This window comes from Thalassophryne amazonica, chromosome 13 (genome assembly GCF_902500255.1).
Source record: "Thalassophryne amazonica chromosome 13, fThaAma1.1, whole genome shotgun sequence".
Taxonomy (NCBI): domain Eukaryota; kingdom Metazoa; phylum Chordata; class Actinopteri; order Batrachoidiformes; family Batrachoididae; genus Thalassophryne; species Thalassophryne amazonica.
Genome location: NC_047115.1, coordinates 17,138,245 through 17,152,804, shown reverse-complemented (window position 1 = coordinate 17,152,804; position 14,560 = coordinate 17,138,245). Strand labels below are relative to the sequence as shown.

At 40.5% G+C, this 14,560-nt stretch overlaps 1 protein-coding gene across 2 annotated transcripts in view; it reads left to right on the top strand.

The window, feature by feature from the left end:
* The first annotated feature begins 787 nt into the window (after positions 1-787).
* Positions 788-14,560, top strand: part of kcnq5a (potassium voltage-gated channel, KQT-like subfamily, member 5a) — a 276,889-nt gene continuing 263,116 nt past the window's right edge. Inside the window, exon 1 of one of the 2 annotated variants that reach the window (XM_034184668.1) lies at positions 788-1,462. In XM_034184668.1, coding sequence (XP_034040559.1) covers positions 1,122-1,462 — 341 coding nt within the window. In that variant the 5' untranslated portion in view covers positions 788-1,121. The remainder of the gene's footprint in view (positions 1,463-14,560) is intronic. The other variant, XM_034184669.1, reaches the window with a different exon arrangement.

The following is a 14,560-nucleotide window of genomic DNA, read 5'->3' as shown; positions in this document are numbered from 1 at the left end:
AATAGGTGCTGAATTCAAACACTAGCCATTTTGGCCAAGAGTGCTAATAGGTGCTGAATTCAAACACTAGCCATTTTGGCCAAGAGTGCTAATAGGTGCTGAATTAAAACACTAGCCATTTTGGCCAAGAGTGCTAATAGGTGCTAAATTCAAACACTAGCCATTTTGGCCAAGAGTGCTAATAGGCGCTGAATTCAAACACTAGCTTGTATATTCCTCTGTGAATTGTTCTGTGAATTTTTCTGTAATTTATGTTTGTAGCATGGCCCAAGCAGAGGGTCACCCCTTTGAGTCTGGTCTGCTTGAGGTTTCTTCCTCAGAGGGAGTTTTTCCTTACCACTGTTGCTCTGGGGGTTGGTAAGGTTAGACCTTACCTGTGTGAAGCGCTTTGAGGCAATTCTGTTGTGATTTGGGCTATATAAATGAAAATAAATTGAAAAATAGTCATTTTGGCCAAGAGTGTTAATCGGCACTGAATCAAAACACCCACAATTGGTTGAATTAATAGAATATTTTATGGGCTTGCAATAATGATCACATAACTAGTTCCTCATTGGTGGAAGAGGATGTTGTCACTTGGCCCACTTTGTTGCAACTGTCCCCTGTCTCTGCCAATCCAAATGAATGTTTATGTTTATATATATATATATATATATATATATATATATATATATAATCTCATAAGTGTGAGAAAGCACTTTTACAATCAGGGGAAAAGTTGGTGGTGGACATAATTTATTTCTTTTCGAACGGCGGCGCGCTTACGCAGCAGCAGCAGCACCGGCCACAGTCCGCCGCTTTGAGATACAAGTGAGCTGTAGAACTGTGGGAGGGTGGGTGAGAGCCCTCCCCTCTCCCCCTCTCCACAGATGTCTAAATGGATCCACTCCTTCATAACCAAACTCTTCTCCGGCTTTGCGCAGACGGTCCAAGTGTCCAAACCGGACTGTGACTGTGCGTAAACGGCCACGTTGACGAGATGGCCGCAGTTTAGAGATCACAACTGTGCAGCAACACTTTGAATCGCGCAACAGCATAAGTTAGAGGATCACAGCAGCCCGTGGTTACATGTGAACCCTTGCCGGTCTCCCATCGCACTGCCGAGCGGCGCTGGCGATGCCATGCCGCGAAGTCACACCGGCGACGACACCGGCGGCGGCACCGGGCTCTGGATAAAGACCTCAGCAGGACGCCGGGGGCAGCATTACTCGCTGAAAGATGTGGAGTCCGGACGGAGGACGATGATGAACAACGCGGGGAGAGTCGGAGACGGGCTCCTCTCTCCGGCGGCGGCAGGTGCGGCGGAGGGAAAGCAGGGTGCGCGGCTCAGCCTGCTGGGGAAGCCGCTGACCTACAGCGCGCAGAGCGGCCGCAGGAACGCGCGCTACCGGCGGCTCCAGAACTACCTGTACAACGTGCTGGAGAGACCACGGGAGTGGGCCTTCATCTACCACGCGTTCGTGTGAGTACTTTAGACAGTCACCAGGGGGGGAGAAGTCAAACTGCTGCAGATTTCACTTGGAAAACCACTTCCTACAACACAGATAAAGGCTGAATCCATGCGCACAAGTGTTTGCATGGAAATGAAAGCTGACTTTAAAAATTCTGTTGTTTGTGGGGTGTTAGTCATTTTGAAGAGCAGCTGGAGTCGGTGTGCGCGCAAATCAAACTGATGCATGGAAAAGATGCTTTCTGAGGACTATTCCCTTCTGCAACATGCTTATTACCCACACAGCTTCTCTTTTTTGTAACTGTTTTTGTCACTTACAGTTTAGTCACATTGTGATGAATTGATCAGTAGACAAATGACTGCCAGCTTCTTTGAGAAGTCAGTCAGTGAGATGGACTGCAGAATTTGTGAAGAAGTGATTGTCAGCTATTGGAGGAACAGAAGGAGAAGATCTCAGACCAGTCAATAGTGTGGATGATACTTTCGGTGACCCACAGATGGCTCTGTCACATCTAAACCTCTCACACACACTCATCATCATCAAACAATGCACAGTGGAAATGAATCATTTATTAAGAACGACTGCAAAATTTTTATTTGTTCCAGCTTTTCCATTTGAAGGATTTAATCCAAATATGATCTAAGATCTGTGTTCACATCTGTAAAAGATCCTGTCCAAATATACTTTCAAACCACTTCAGTTTTATGTGAGCAGGTTCCTCTGCGGAGTCATTTGTCTGCATCCCCTTTAGGTCTGGAGCTGATTTAGGTTTGGGTCAGTGTAGAGCAGGTGGTACTGTGGGATAGAAGCTGGACTATATGGTAAATGCACTGCATTTATGTATCGTTTTCATGTGCAGATGTTCAGAGTGCTTTACAGTGATGCCTCACTTTCACCCATTCACTCACACACTGATGTCAGGGTGCTGTTACACAAGGTGCTCAAACTGCACACTGGGAGCAGCTTTGGCATTCAGGACCTTGCCAAAGGGACCTTTAGGGATTTTTCCGGTATGATGCAGTTTGAACGGAGGATCCTCTGATCACAATGTTATATATGTTTCATGCAGTATGAGAATCGGCAATCTGGGGGATTAATGAATGGAATAGTTTTGACTGTCTGGAATGTTTGGTCTCCAAAATAATGGTCAAATTAGGTCAAGGTGCATTGGATTCTATGACATGTGACATATGTTACCCCATAACATGATAATCAAGTATGACAGATGGTGCAAACTATTCCTTTTTAATACCCTATTACTCAACTTGTAATTTCCATGTTTTTTAACCAAAATTGCAGCAACTATAACTTTTGACCACTGTACAAACTTAAATTGAACTACAGTTTTTACCTCATAACTCCATAACATTAGTCATATATGGTCCAAACTATATGTTTTTGGAATCTTTATGATCAGACAAATTATGTGACATATTTTTCAATATGGCTGGACCATTTTAAAATTTTGACCCCTCTGCAATCCTTCATTGACTGGTTACAGCTATCACTCTGGAGTAGTTATCAAACATTTTTATGTAGGCCATGGTACACTGAGGTGGATTGTAAGTGTTATTTATTCACCTTAGGTTGGCCCATGGACTATGCATATGTCCAGAAATGTAGTGAAAGTCTATTATCTACAATCAACAAAAATATAAATGCAACTTTTTTGTTTTTGCTCCCATTATAACCAGTGCACGATACATCTGTGCAGTAATCATGCTGTTTAATCAGCATCTTGATGTGCACTAGCAGCCAGGTGGATGGATTATCTTGGCAAAGGAGAAATACTCATGAACATGGATTTTAATAAATTTGTGAGGAAAAATTAATGCACCTTTTATTTGAGGACAAGAAGTCTCAGATATTTTATTTCAACTCATGAAAAAATGGGAGTGAAAATGAAAGTGTTGCTTTTTGTTGTGTGTAATTTGGAAATGGAACTAAAGGCACAGTAAAATGTTTTAAACTGTCTTGACTGTGTTTGAATTCGAGGTAATGGTGGAGGGATCTGACCTCAGGGGTGCAGGTATTCTGTCCCATTGCCAGTAAAGCCGGGACCAGTTACGATGGCAAGCATCAAGAAGTGTCACACTTCTTGAGACTGCCTGTCTCACTGTCAAATAATCCTATGATTGATGTCAAAATTGTAATTTTTGATGACAAAATTTGTAATTTTTTGACTTTGACACTTTCACTCCGCCTGTTTCACCTATACACTTGCAAGCTGTTGAGAGCAATAAAAATAATAATAAAAAAATGGACAAGCACAAGAAAATTGCCAAAAGTTTTTTTAAATTGTTATTTTGTTCTCCATGAGCTTTGGGATGAAAGGGGTGTGACTTTAGAGTGTCAGACACAGGGAATTTATATGCAGATGATCATTTGAGAAAATGTCTACATCTGTTCATGACTACGGGCCCCTTCACACATCGTGCAAAGTTTGGTCAAATATGGAAAAACAGCGTGAAACAGTTCGAATTAGCGCAACACGAAACATCGCACGGTCGGGAAGGCGTGCACGATCCCAGTGCGAGAGTTCGTGCAAGCGATGGTGTCTTTCGAGCAGGAACACAGTGTGAGGTGCACTGCTTGGCGCCGCTTATGTGGAATACATAAAACATAAAAACCAGCTGGTACCTGTGGAACCACATGGTGCCGCTTATGTGGAATAAATAAAAAATGAATACCAGCTGATACCCGTGGGACCACATCACGCCACTTATGTGGAACAAATAAAAAATAAAAACCAGCTGGTACCTGTTGAACCACATGGTGCTGTTTATGTGGAATAAATAAAAAATAAAAACCAGCTGGTACCTGTGGAACCACATGGTGCCGCTTATGTGGAATAAATAAAAAATAAAAACCAGCTGGTACCTGTGGAACCACATCACGGTGCTTATGTGGAATAAATAAAAAATAAAAACCAGCTGGTACCTGTGGAACCACATGGTGCTTCTTATGTGGAATAAATAAAAACCATCTGGTACCCGTGGAACCACATCACACCGCTTATGTGGAATAAATAAAAAAATAAAAACCAGCTGGTACCTGTGGAACTACATCACACCGCTTATGTGGAATAAATAAAAAATAAAAACCAGCTGGTACCTGTGGGATGACATTGCACCGCTTATGTGGCAAAAAACAGCAACAACAAAAAACCATACCACCCATGGGACTTGAACCCGCACTTTCCAAAACATCTGAGTGCTAGTCAGAAACTTTACCACTGAGCTACAGAGCTGTCCTCTGAAAGCTGTGGGAATTTGCTTCATATCAGGAAGGACATGGAAGTATAACAAAACAAATTAAAATCACACACCATATAAAAACACCACATATATCAAGCGAGGAATACAAATATGATCCATCTGTTCCTTTGTAGATGACCCATGGTCACAGACATACAGTCATGAAATGACATGAATGAGAAGCAGTGTGCTCTGATCATGTCCACATCTGCTGGTCCGGTGCGTCCAGTTGCCCCACGCGCATGTCCTGCCTGACACACATCTTGTGGACGGTGCACCTCAGCACAGACACCACATCATATAGAACAGAGCTCAAGTGGATGACGTGACAGTCAGACTGCCCGCTGCATGTTCTGATCTGATGGTCCGTTTCAACCTTGGGGGTGGGGGTGGGGGGCTGTCAATGGGCTGCAGCGAGCAAGTGCGCGCACACTGCAGCCCATCGCCACCGCAATATATGTTTTTATTTATGTCCACATAAGGGCAGCAAGCAGACACACGCGCGTCACAGTGGTCAGTTGTTAATTCATGTCTGTCCAAACACAGTACTACCTGTTGTCCAGCTGGGGTGTCCAGATCCAGAGATCTCCACAGCTGCTTCAGTGGGTGGACACACCTCCTCTCAGTTTAGCACACACACCAAAGTCACACTCGTGGGGAACTTAGACCAATACCTGCCGCGAGAGGAATTGATGGACTCGCACAGTGCACACTCTGTCTTTCAGCCACTGGTGTGCGCTAATAGTTGTAGCAACAAGTGTACGAGGCGTTCGAGGGAGGGACGATTTTACACGTTTTGCACACGATTCCTGCTTCATGCGCACTTCAACCAAACTTCGCACTGTGTGTGAATGAGCCCTAAAGATGGGAGCGGGCAGCAGGCTTTTGCATGTGTGTACAAGTTCACCATGATGATTGAGGTTTATAAAGGAGAACCATGCAAAATAACTCTGGTGAAAAGAATGTACATGCACAAAGGCAGAAATTTGCATAGACAGAGATTTATGAGTAATACCTAGGGATGGGTATTGATAAGATTTTATCGATATCGATGCCATTATCGATTCTGCTTATCGATCCAATTCCTTATTGATTCCCTTATCGATACCTCATGAATTTTGTACTAAAAGTTGGCTTTACAGGTTTTCTATGTATTTCATTGAGTCTTAAAGTAAATAAATATGAAACTGGTCACTGTATCCTTGATCTCTGGACATAAATAAAAATAAACAAAACTGTGTTTCACTTTGAAGTTATTAATTCAGACTGGATTCTATCGTTCTAACTTGACTCATCAGAGAGCCACGCAACGTTTGGAGCTGTGTGAACAGAACGGAGGACGATTCTCGTTTCTTTCTCGCAACAAGACATGAGTCCCAGTTAGTAACTTTAATCCGCACAAAAGTGACTCATGATTGGCATATTCGGGGATGAAAGTGGTGAAAACAAAAAAGCTGAAACCCAAAATTACCCCCCAACACCACCTGCATGAAAATGTTTCAATTCTAGAAGCTCTGAAATGCAATCTGGGACTATTCCAGACAATAAACTGCAGCGAGAGCAGCATCCATTTAGTGAGGAAAAAAAAACAAAACAACTTTCCTTATTCAAATTCATTCCAGTAGTATTCTGCTCTTACTAGGATGCAGCAGTTTTCTAGTTTGGCAGATAGTTCTGGAGGAAATCACTGAAGAAATTAACACATTGAAAATATGGTTTGACCGAAACAAACTGTCATTAAACTTAAATAAGACAGGGATGAAATGGAGGTGTGAGAGTCACTAGGTGTTCACAGGAAACACTTATTTATTTCTGTATGTATTTATTTATTTATTTATGTACGTTCATTGTTAGTTGCTTTTCTATTTTCTGTTGTGTTTCTATTCAGGTTCTTTTTGTCTCTTTGTCTAAAATTGTATATAATAATCATTAGATTATTGATATATAAACAAAAATAAATTTAAGAAATATTACAATTTGAAAACAAATGCACCCGAACGTGATGACAGCTGCAACTGCTTAATGCTAACTTTTAACATTGAAAACGCCATAGACATGCTAACGCGTTAGCATCACTCCCGTTTTTAAGTTATAAAATACATCTATCAACTGTTTCAGAAGACCATAACAGGTCGGTTTAACATAGAAAAGGTAAATAATACTCACAGACGTATGCTCTTTAGGGTTTTAGCGGGGGAAAATTAAGCGAAAGAAAGAAAGAATAAACAAAGCAATAGATCGAAGCATTGCTTCAATCTGCGAACCACTGCTTCTTTTGGTTCAAGGTTCAAAGCAAAGCCGCACTGCAGAAAAGTTGATTATGGACCTGCTGCAGGGTCTGTAATCAATATAGAGAAATTATCATTTTCCTGACAAACACCCCACAAAACAATGGCCACTCTGAAGGACCGATAACAGAATCGTTAAGCAAAAAGCTTATTGATGTTGGTGGATCGAATAATTTCTTAACGATACCCGAAAGGAACCGGTTCTCGATACCCATCCCTAGTAATACTTCTGGCCCATCATCAGTCTGACAGCTGTCCGGCAAAGCTGTTCACGAAGACAGTTACGCACACGTAAAGGAAAACACAAAACAAAATGATCTTATTTCCATATAGTTTTTTCTTTACTCTGTATTGTGCTCTAAAGTTATACGGTTCTTCCGATGAGCAATACATTTGAGGGATTACCTCAATTCAGTAAAACTGATATGGAAGTCTAGAGGTTAGATAGGCAGGCTTGTGACCAGAGGACCATCAGTTTGAATCCCCATCAGACTGGAAAATCACAAAAATCCCTTAGGTGAGGTCCTTAAACCCCAAATTGTTTTTGATGAGCAGTTGCGCACTTTGCAGGGCGGTGCGCTGACATCAGTGTGTGAGATCATTGTGAAGTGCTTTCAGTGTGCATTTACCATTTAAAGGGTCACTCGAGGTGAGATCATCCACGAGGCTGTAGGTCTGTAGTGGAGACGATATTTTGAATCACACACAGAACTCTATTGCTGTTCTCACCTTGTCATGGTCACCGAGCAGTCATGTGACAGTCACCAACGCCCCCCCATCTAGAACCGCCACTTCACATAATCTGTTTTATGTATTCACAAAGATTTTGAAGTGCAGATTTGTACAAATACTACCCTCCATGTATTTTTAGAGAAGCTCAGCAACTTGTGAAGTGAAAATGAACTCCGACTGTGACATTATCTTTAGCCTTTTATTGCTGGATTTGAGAAAAACTGACAGGCAGAAGTCCTGAAGGGAAACATGTCATTAAAGATGACACGTCTCGGTTCTTAAAACAGATTTAAACTTACATTGTTTTCCTCGTGTGAAGTTGGTCCTGAAATGTCAACATTTCCGCTTTGTATTCTTTGCAAAAATCAGTTCCATTTAATTTTTCCCCCCTTTTTGCGTATGTTTGAGCTGCAGGCATCTTATTTATTTCTGTCAATATTTGAAGTGATCTAACTGGTTCTGATTGTGTCCTAAAATATGTCTCCACTAGAAACGGTGACGCACACATGCACACTGTAAACTGTGTTCATCCGCGGCATTAATGCAGCTGTTGTCCTTGTTATGTTTATCTCAGAGATAGTTGCTTGATTATTGTCATCAATAAATCAGCAACTTCCTCATCTTTCCTTTCCAGACAAACCGAGTAGGTGGTCCAGTACAGTATCGACTCGCCGTGACGACTTTCAGTGATGCTCTCTCGTGCTGTGATGATATGATCTGATGACTTTACAATTCTACAAAATGTTGTTGTCCAAATCCAGTCCACATGAATCCATCCATTACTTTGATGATGATTTGGATAAAGTGGAAGTTCACTTTGAACATGCAAACCCCTGCTGTCGCTCAGCACTCTTGGAATTTGCAACATTACTGCATGTTTGTAGCCTTACTTCTTGCAAGTCAGCAATTTCATGAACACTTCCTAAGTGTCAGTGGAACAAATCTGAATCCTTCTGCAGTTCTGCATTCACTTGTTGATCATCTTCATGAGATTTGTATAACTGACATGTTTCATCACAATGGGTGTATTATATTAATGCTTTTATTTATTTGTTTTTACAAATTAACAAAGTAAACAAACAAAGTTTTTTTATATGGCTTTTGCCAGTTTCACTTAGTGCAGTATTGTAGTAGCAAAACTAGACCACTTGGAGTAATGCTGATTGAACAATATTGATGAAAGTCTGGAGGGGAGGGTCTTTTGACTCCATGCTGTTCTTTCTGTGGGACCTGTACAGTGCCTGATCGCAGGAGGAAAACACAGACAGGATGATGAGGAAAAGCAAAGCGCGACCTGATTGACCCGTAAGAATCCTATCACATGCACCAGCCATCAAAAAACAGACTTAGTGCAAATTTGAAGTGAAGCGGAGCATAAATATGTTTTTTAAAACATGTACCACAATGGTTCATGCTCTGTCAATACAAAGTTTAAGAAGCTGAGCAAGACAGAGTGCAGATTGATCTAAGACTCACATTCATTAAATTTGATATTGACAGTTAAAAAAAGAAAAACTTGATGGGCCAAATCTGACTGGGACATATTAACTGAGAAACTGATAAATTCAGAAAGTAGTGAAAAGATCCACAATCCACAGCTTGATCCTGTTCACCATCAAAATTTAAGGGGTCCTTCTTCTCGAAGAGATTGATCGTTCCCCCAAGTTTAGAAAAATTAGGTTTTTGATTATCTGGATAATTCCTCTGGTCCTTTCAAGCGGGACCAAAATCAAAATACACATTGCTTGACAAAGGCCCCATTAAAAAAACAAAAACAAAAAAAACCCCATTAGTTTATCATCCCAACCCACATGCTGAAATAGCACACATCAATTTATTCGTTTTTTTTTTTTATTTTGGTGAATTTCATTGCCGGGGGTACAGCTGGGTCAAAAAACCGTGGCAACTATACTTTAGCCGAAGACGGCCAAAGTTTACCGAGCCAGGCCTGGAACTTGCGGCTTGTTCTCATTGACAACCACACAGTCAGTGGCTCCGTCTCACTCACACACACTACGCATGTTTATCACGCTACTAGTGTGCAAAAAAGAAAAAAAAGTTTTATTTTAAAAATAGCGGATATTTTCAGTTCCTCACTTGGTATGCAGGTGCTGTGTGTGCCATTTTTCAGGTGTGAAATGACGTTGTATGTACCTGTTTCTAAGAAAAACAAAAAAAACCTGTCCTCCCTCATCCCTTTTTTGTGATGTCAAGGATGATAAAATAATTTTTTTTTAAATGGGGCCTAATAAAAAGAAGTATCTTTGATCGTGTAACCTTCCCGACAGGGGAAAAAGGCCAACACAGTTTCAAAATTGTTTTTTTGTTTTTTTTGATGCACAAAACCATTTTAAACAACCTGTCTGTCATTTACAGCCATTTAAAACAACTTCAAACAAGGCTATTCAGGTTAAATTGGCTTAAGTCTAATTGAAAATGTCTTAATGAATCTCACACATGCACAAACCACCTTAACATCCGCATCACGGCTGCACACGCATTCCCACTCCTCCTGGAAGAGGAGTCGTCAAAGGAGGAGCTGCGAAGCCGGATGTTGATGTTTTATTTGCTCAGGCGGGACAACCGAGGTTGCAGGGGTTAAGTTGCTACATCTGCTGAGGATCGCAGCCTCCCACACTTAGTTTGGTTTAGTGTACTTTGGATCAGCTGCACACATGAACAGACAAATTATTTAAGTGATAAAAAGAATCCCAAGTGAAGAAGACTGGAAAAAAAAAATCCAACTTTGAGAGCCTTTCCCCTAAACGTAAGTGTGTTTTGATGCAGGCAATGAAATCTGAAGGACTCATTAGGAAATCATACGTATGCACTTACTCGCCACTTTATTAGGTACACCTTGCCACTACTGGATTGGACCCTTTTGTGCCTTCAAAAGCATTTTAACATTAATGTTTCAGTCACATATCAGCTGTGAGAGCAGCAGCCGCACATCTCCACGTGACAAGTTATCAAAATTTGAAATTTTCAACATTTGTTGATTGGACAGGAACAAGAATGAATACTATTTTGCCTTTAATGATTTAAAGATACAGATAGTGACAGCAAAATCATTTTAATGCAGTTTTATGTCATGTAAACAGGAATAACTTGCTTGATATAGACAGAGGGAAATTAACTGCAATGTGAAAAAGTTGACCTTTGAAGCAAAAGTCAGTTTCCTGTTTTAATATAATATTGTCAAAAATATTAAAACATTTCAATTAAGTAAATTATTGTCTGCAAAAAATTGCCAAGTATCATATGCTCCTCCATAATGTGCAGAAGCTAATAACAGTGATTCTGTTATAGCGACAGGTATAATGGTTTTTCGACTGTCAACATGTGAACGCAGCATAATCTACTAATATAGTAAGTAAGCCACAGGTTGGTTGTCATTGGCGGTGCGCCTATACTTGAGGTTCTTGAAATAGAGCAATATCTCCACCTCGTGGCCATTTACCATTAATGCAGGAATAATAGACTTTTACCAAGAGCTCTAGCACTTCATGGTGTGGATTGTGCGAGTTGCTGAAATATTCCTTAGAGACTTTTTCATCATGCTGTTGCCTCAATGTTAAACCGCCGCCATCCGTCTGAACTGTTATTTCAATGACTCCAATTTGCATCATCTATTTCGTCGGTGGTGCAAAATTCACACCCCACCATCTGCATGTTACAGTAGAAATTAACACTCATCAGCCCAGACAACATTTTTTCCAATCTTCTGTCATCCAGATTTGGTGAGCCCGTGAACACTGCAGCCTCAGTTTTCTGTTTCTTGCTGATAGGGAGAGGCAGTCGGTGTGGTCCTCTGCTGCTGTAGTCCATCTGCCTTAAAGTTCAGTCTGCTGTGTGTTCAGAGATGCTCTTATGAATATGTTGGTTGCAACAAGTTTAAATGACTAAAAAATGACTCACTGTCAGTGGAAGGATGAGAAAATGCAAGGCAGAGACCAGACAAAGTGCATGTCCACAAACACCGAAGAGAAACCTAAACACTGCTCTCAAGGGGACCCAGAAAATACAGACACAAAGTAGAGAAATGAAACACAGGAGGAGAAACCAAAACATTGCAATAGATGATTAAAAAAACATAAAACTCACACATGGAAAGACGAGACCAGTGCACTAAAAGTTGAACTGAAAATTATAGTAGGAAATAAAGGAAAAGTGCACCTGAACCCCCCAAAACACACAAAATATACAAAAACAAGGCACCTCGGGCCAGATTATCCCTCGCCGGGAGTAACCGAAATATTCATGAGTCGGTTGTACTCATACCATATGTCTCAAAACCTCAAAGGTTGGGGAAACCAATCAGACAGAGACATGTTCATTAATGATATGATGCACAGAGTCCACAGTGTTTGGATTGGCTTGATTGTAAAAATCCCGACTGATGGATGAACAAAAAGTTCATAGGGTGAGGAAACATAGTGTTTGATTCTGGATATCAATTTTGGAATGAATTTGATAAGTTATTTATAAGTTATTGTGTTGAAAGAAAATATGTTGCATACACAGATGAAGTATAATTCAAATCCCCTGTCCCGGCGTGGTTGACGGGGATACCATCCAGAGCCATATCATGGAAACCACTCCTTAATCCTAACCTAATCCCTAACTTGAAATGAACCCTGAATTTAACCATACACAGCTCTTTCTTCAATGTTTTCCTCCAGAATTTATTTTATTATCATTTTCTTTCTTTTGACTGGTCCAGTTTTTGCTCAGGGATCCCCATATTGATTAGGCACAAGTTTTATGCTGGATGTTGTTTGTATTGTACAAGCAGTTTGGTGCAAGCCTTGAAACATGGACTTCCTTGTTGGAAGACACGCTTTGGTCATGAATGTGCCCAAACCGAGGTGTGCATTCTGTCTGGGGAGAAAAAAAACAACTCATCAACAGTAAAACAATAAAATTTGTATTTTGCAGCAAATTAAGCTCTAGTGAAGGTCTTGCTTTGACGACTAACCTCAAATGAAAAGTTCATCTTGAAAATGGCATTGGTGATAAGTTTGCAGTGATGACCTCAATGATGCTAGCATTACTTGATGCTGTCTTCGGAATAAACACCAAGCTAGCTAGCTATTTGAGGTACTATTTTTTTGTGAGCTCATAACCCCAACACGAAACTTTGTTGAGAAATTTCATAAAAGATCGTGAGTTCACGTCCCGATGGGAGTGAGTGGGAACAGTCAATACACAACACAATGCGGAGCAAGCCGCTACACAACCCTGTGATTCACATCCAGAAAGTGTGCAAAATTTGTCATAAATGATTGTGTCACATGAGGGTGATTCTTTAACTACGGGCACTATTGGCCTTGTAAATGTAATTTCCACCACACCATTGCCTTACAATATAAAGCGCCTTGGGGCAACTGTTTGTTGTGATTTGGCGCTATATACATGTGCTCTGATGTCACTGTTTATCTCCATAGAAACTACCCAAACAATCTTTCATCAAACTGTTTAAAGGAACATTACAGTGTTGTGGTGGAAATTACGGCAATAGTGTGGGACAACTACATTTTGTTTAAAAAAAAAATCACTTCGCTTGTATGACTATCACTTGTATGACATTGAATACCCCAATTATGTTTTGATTATTTTACTGATATTTTATTCAGAGATATTTTAAAACATTAGAAAAAACGTTTCTTTACCATTCATTTTTATCATTGAAGATCAAAAGTCTGGGTGTGGGACAAGCAGAAAACAGGAATATTTGCATATAATGACGCTGAAAAAAGGTGAAAAAGTCATCATAGACTACTAGAACAAATTTCTTAACACACTTTCATTGTAAAGATAACTATAAAAGTGTGAAATTTCCCCTTTTTTCTGTTTTTCATACAATATGATCAAAGGACATAATAAGTGCCCGTAGTTTAAGAATCACCCATGAACAGGTCACCCAATGATCAGGTGACCCTGAACCATCCCTTAGTTATGCTGCTATAGACTTATACCGCTGGGGGGTTCCCATAATGCACTGAGTGTTTCTTTCTCTTTTTGCTCTGTATGCACCACTCTGCATTTAATCATTAGTGATCGATCTCTGCTCCCCTCCACAGCATGTCTTTTTCCTGGTTCTCTCCCTCAGCCCCAACCAGTCCCAGCAGAAGACTGCCCCTCCCTGAGCCTGGTTCTGCTGGAGGTTTCTTCCTGTTAAAAGGGAGTTTTTCCTTCCCACTGTCGCCAAGTGCTTGCTCACAGGGGGTCGTTTTGACCTTTGGGGTTTTTACGTAATTATTGTATGGCCTTGCCTTACAATATAAAGCGCCTTGGGGCAACTGTTTGTTGTGATTTGGCGCTATATAAATAAAATTGAATTGAATTGAACAAAGAATTACTTAAAACAGGACAACAATTGACATATTTCCTAGCAACCATCATTACATATCTGAAAGTCAAAAATGCCAAAGAAATCATGAATTGAATTGGACAATTTTGAAAGATTATGCAAATTAAGCAGATAATTTTGTTGTACTTTCCTACTGACTATTTTTTTGAACCACCGGAGGGATGAGTTTGTGTTGTTTAATTAATGTATATCAAATGGCATCATTAAAAGTGTAATGTGAGGTGTACTACAGCGCCACCCAGTGTACAGACAGCAGTGGTAAGTGTAGATGGGGGCTTCAGATGTACAGACGCCTGGCTTCATAATGTAGCATTAGATAGATGTTAGCTACATGCAAACAGAATTTATGTTTGGTTGAGTTTGAAGTTAAAAATGACTATAAACAATAGTTTGATCATTACTCCGCTGTGGAGCAGCGAACACTTAAATCATTTTAATTGACCGTTTTGATTGACTGTT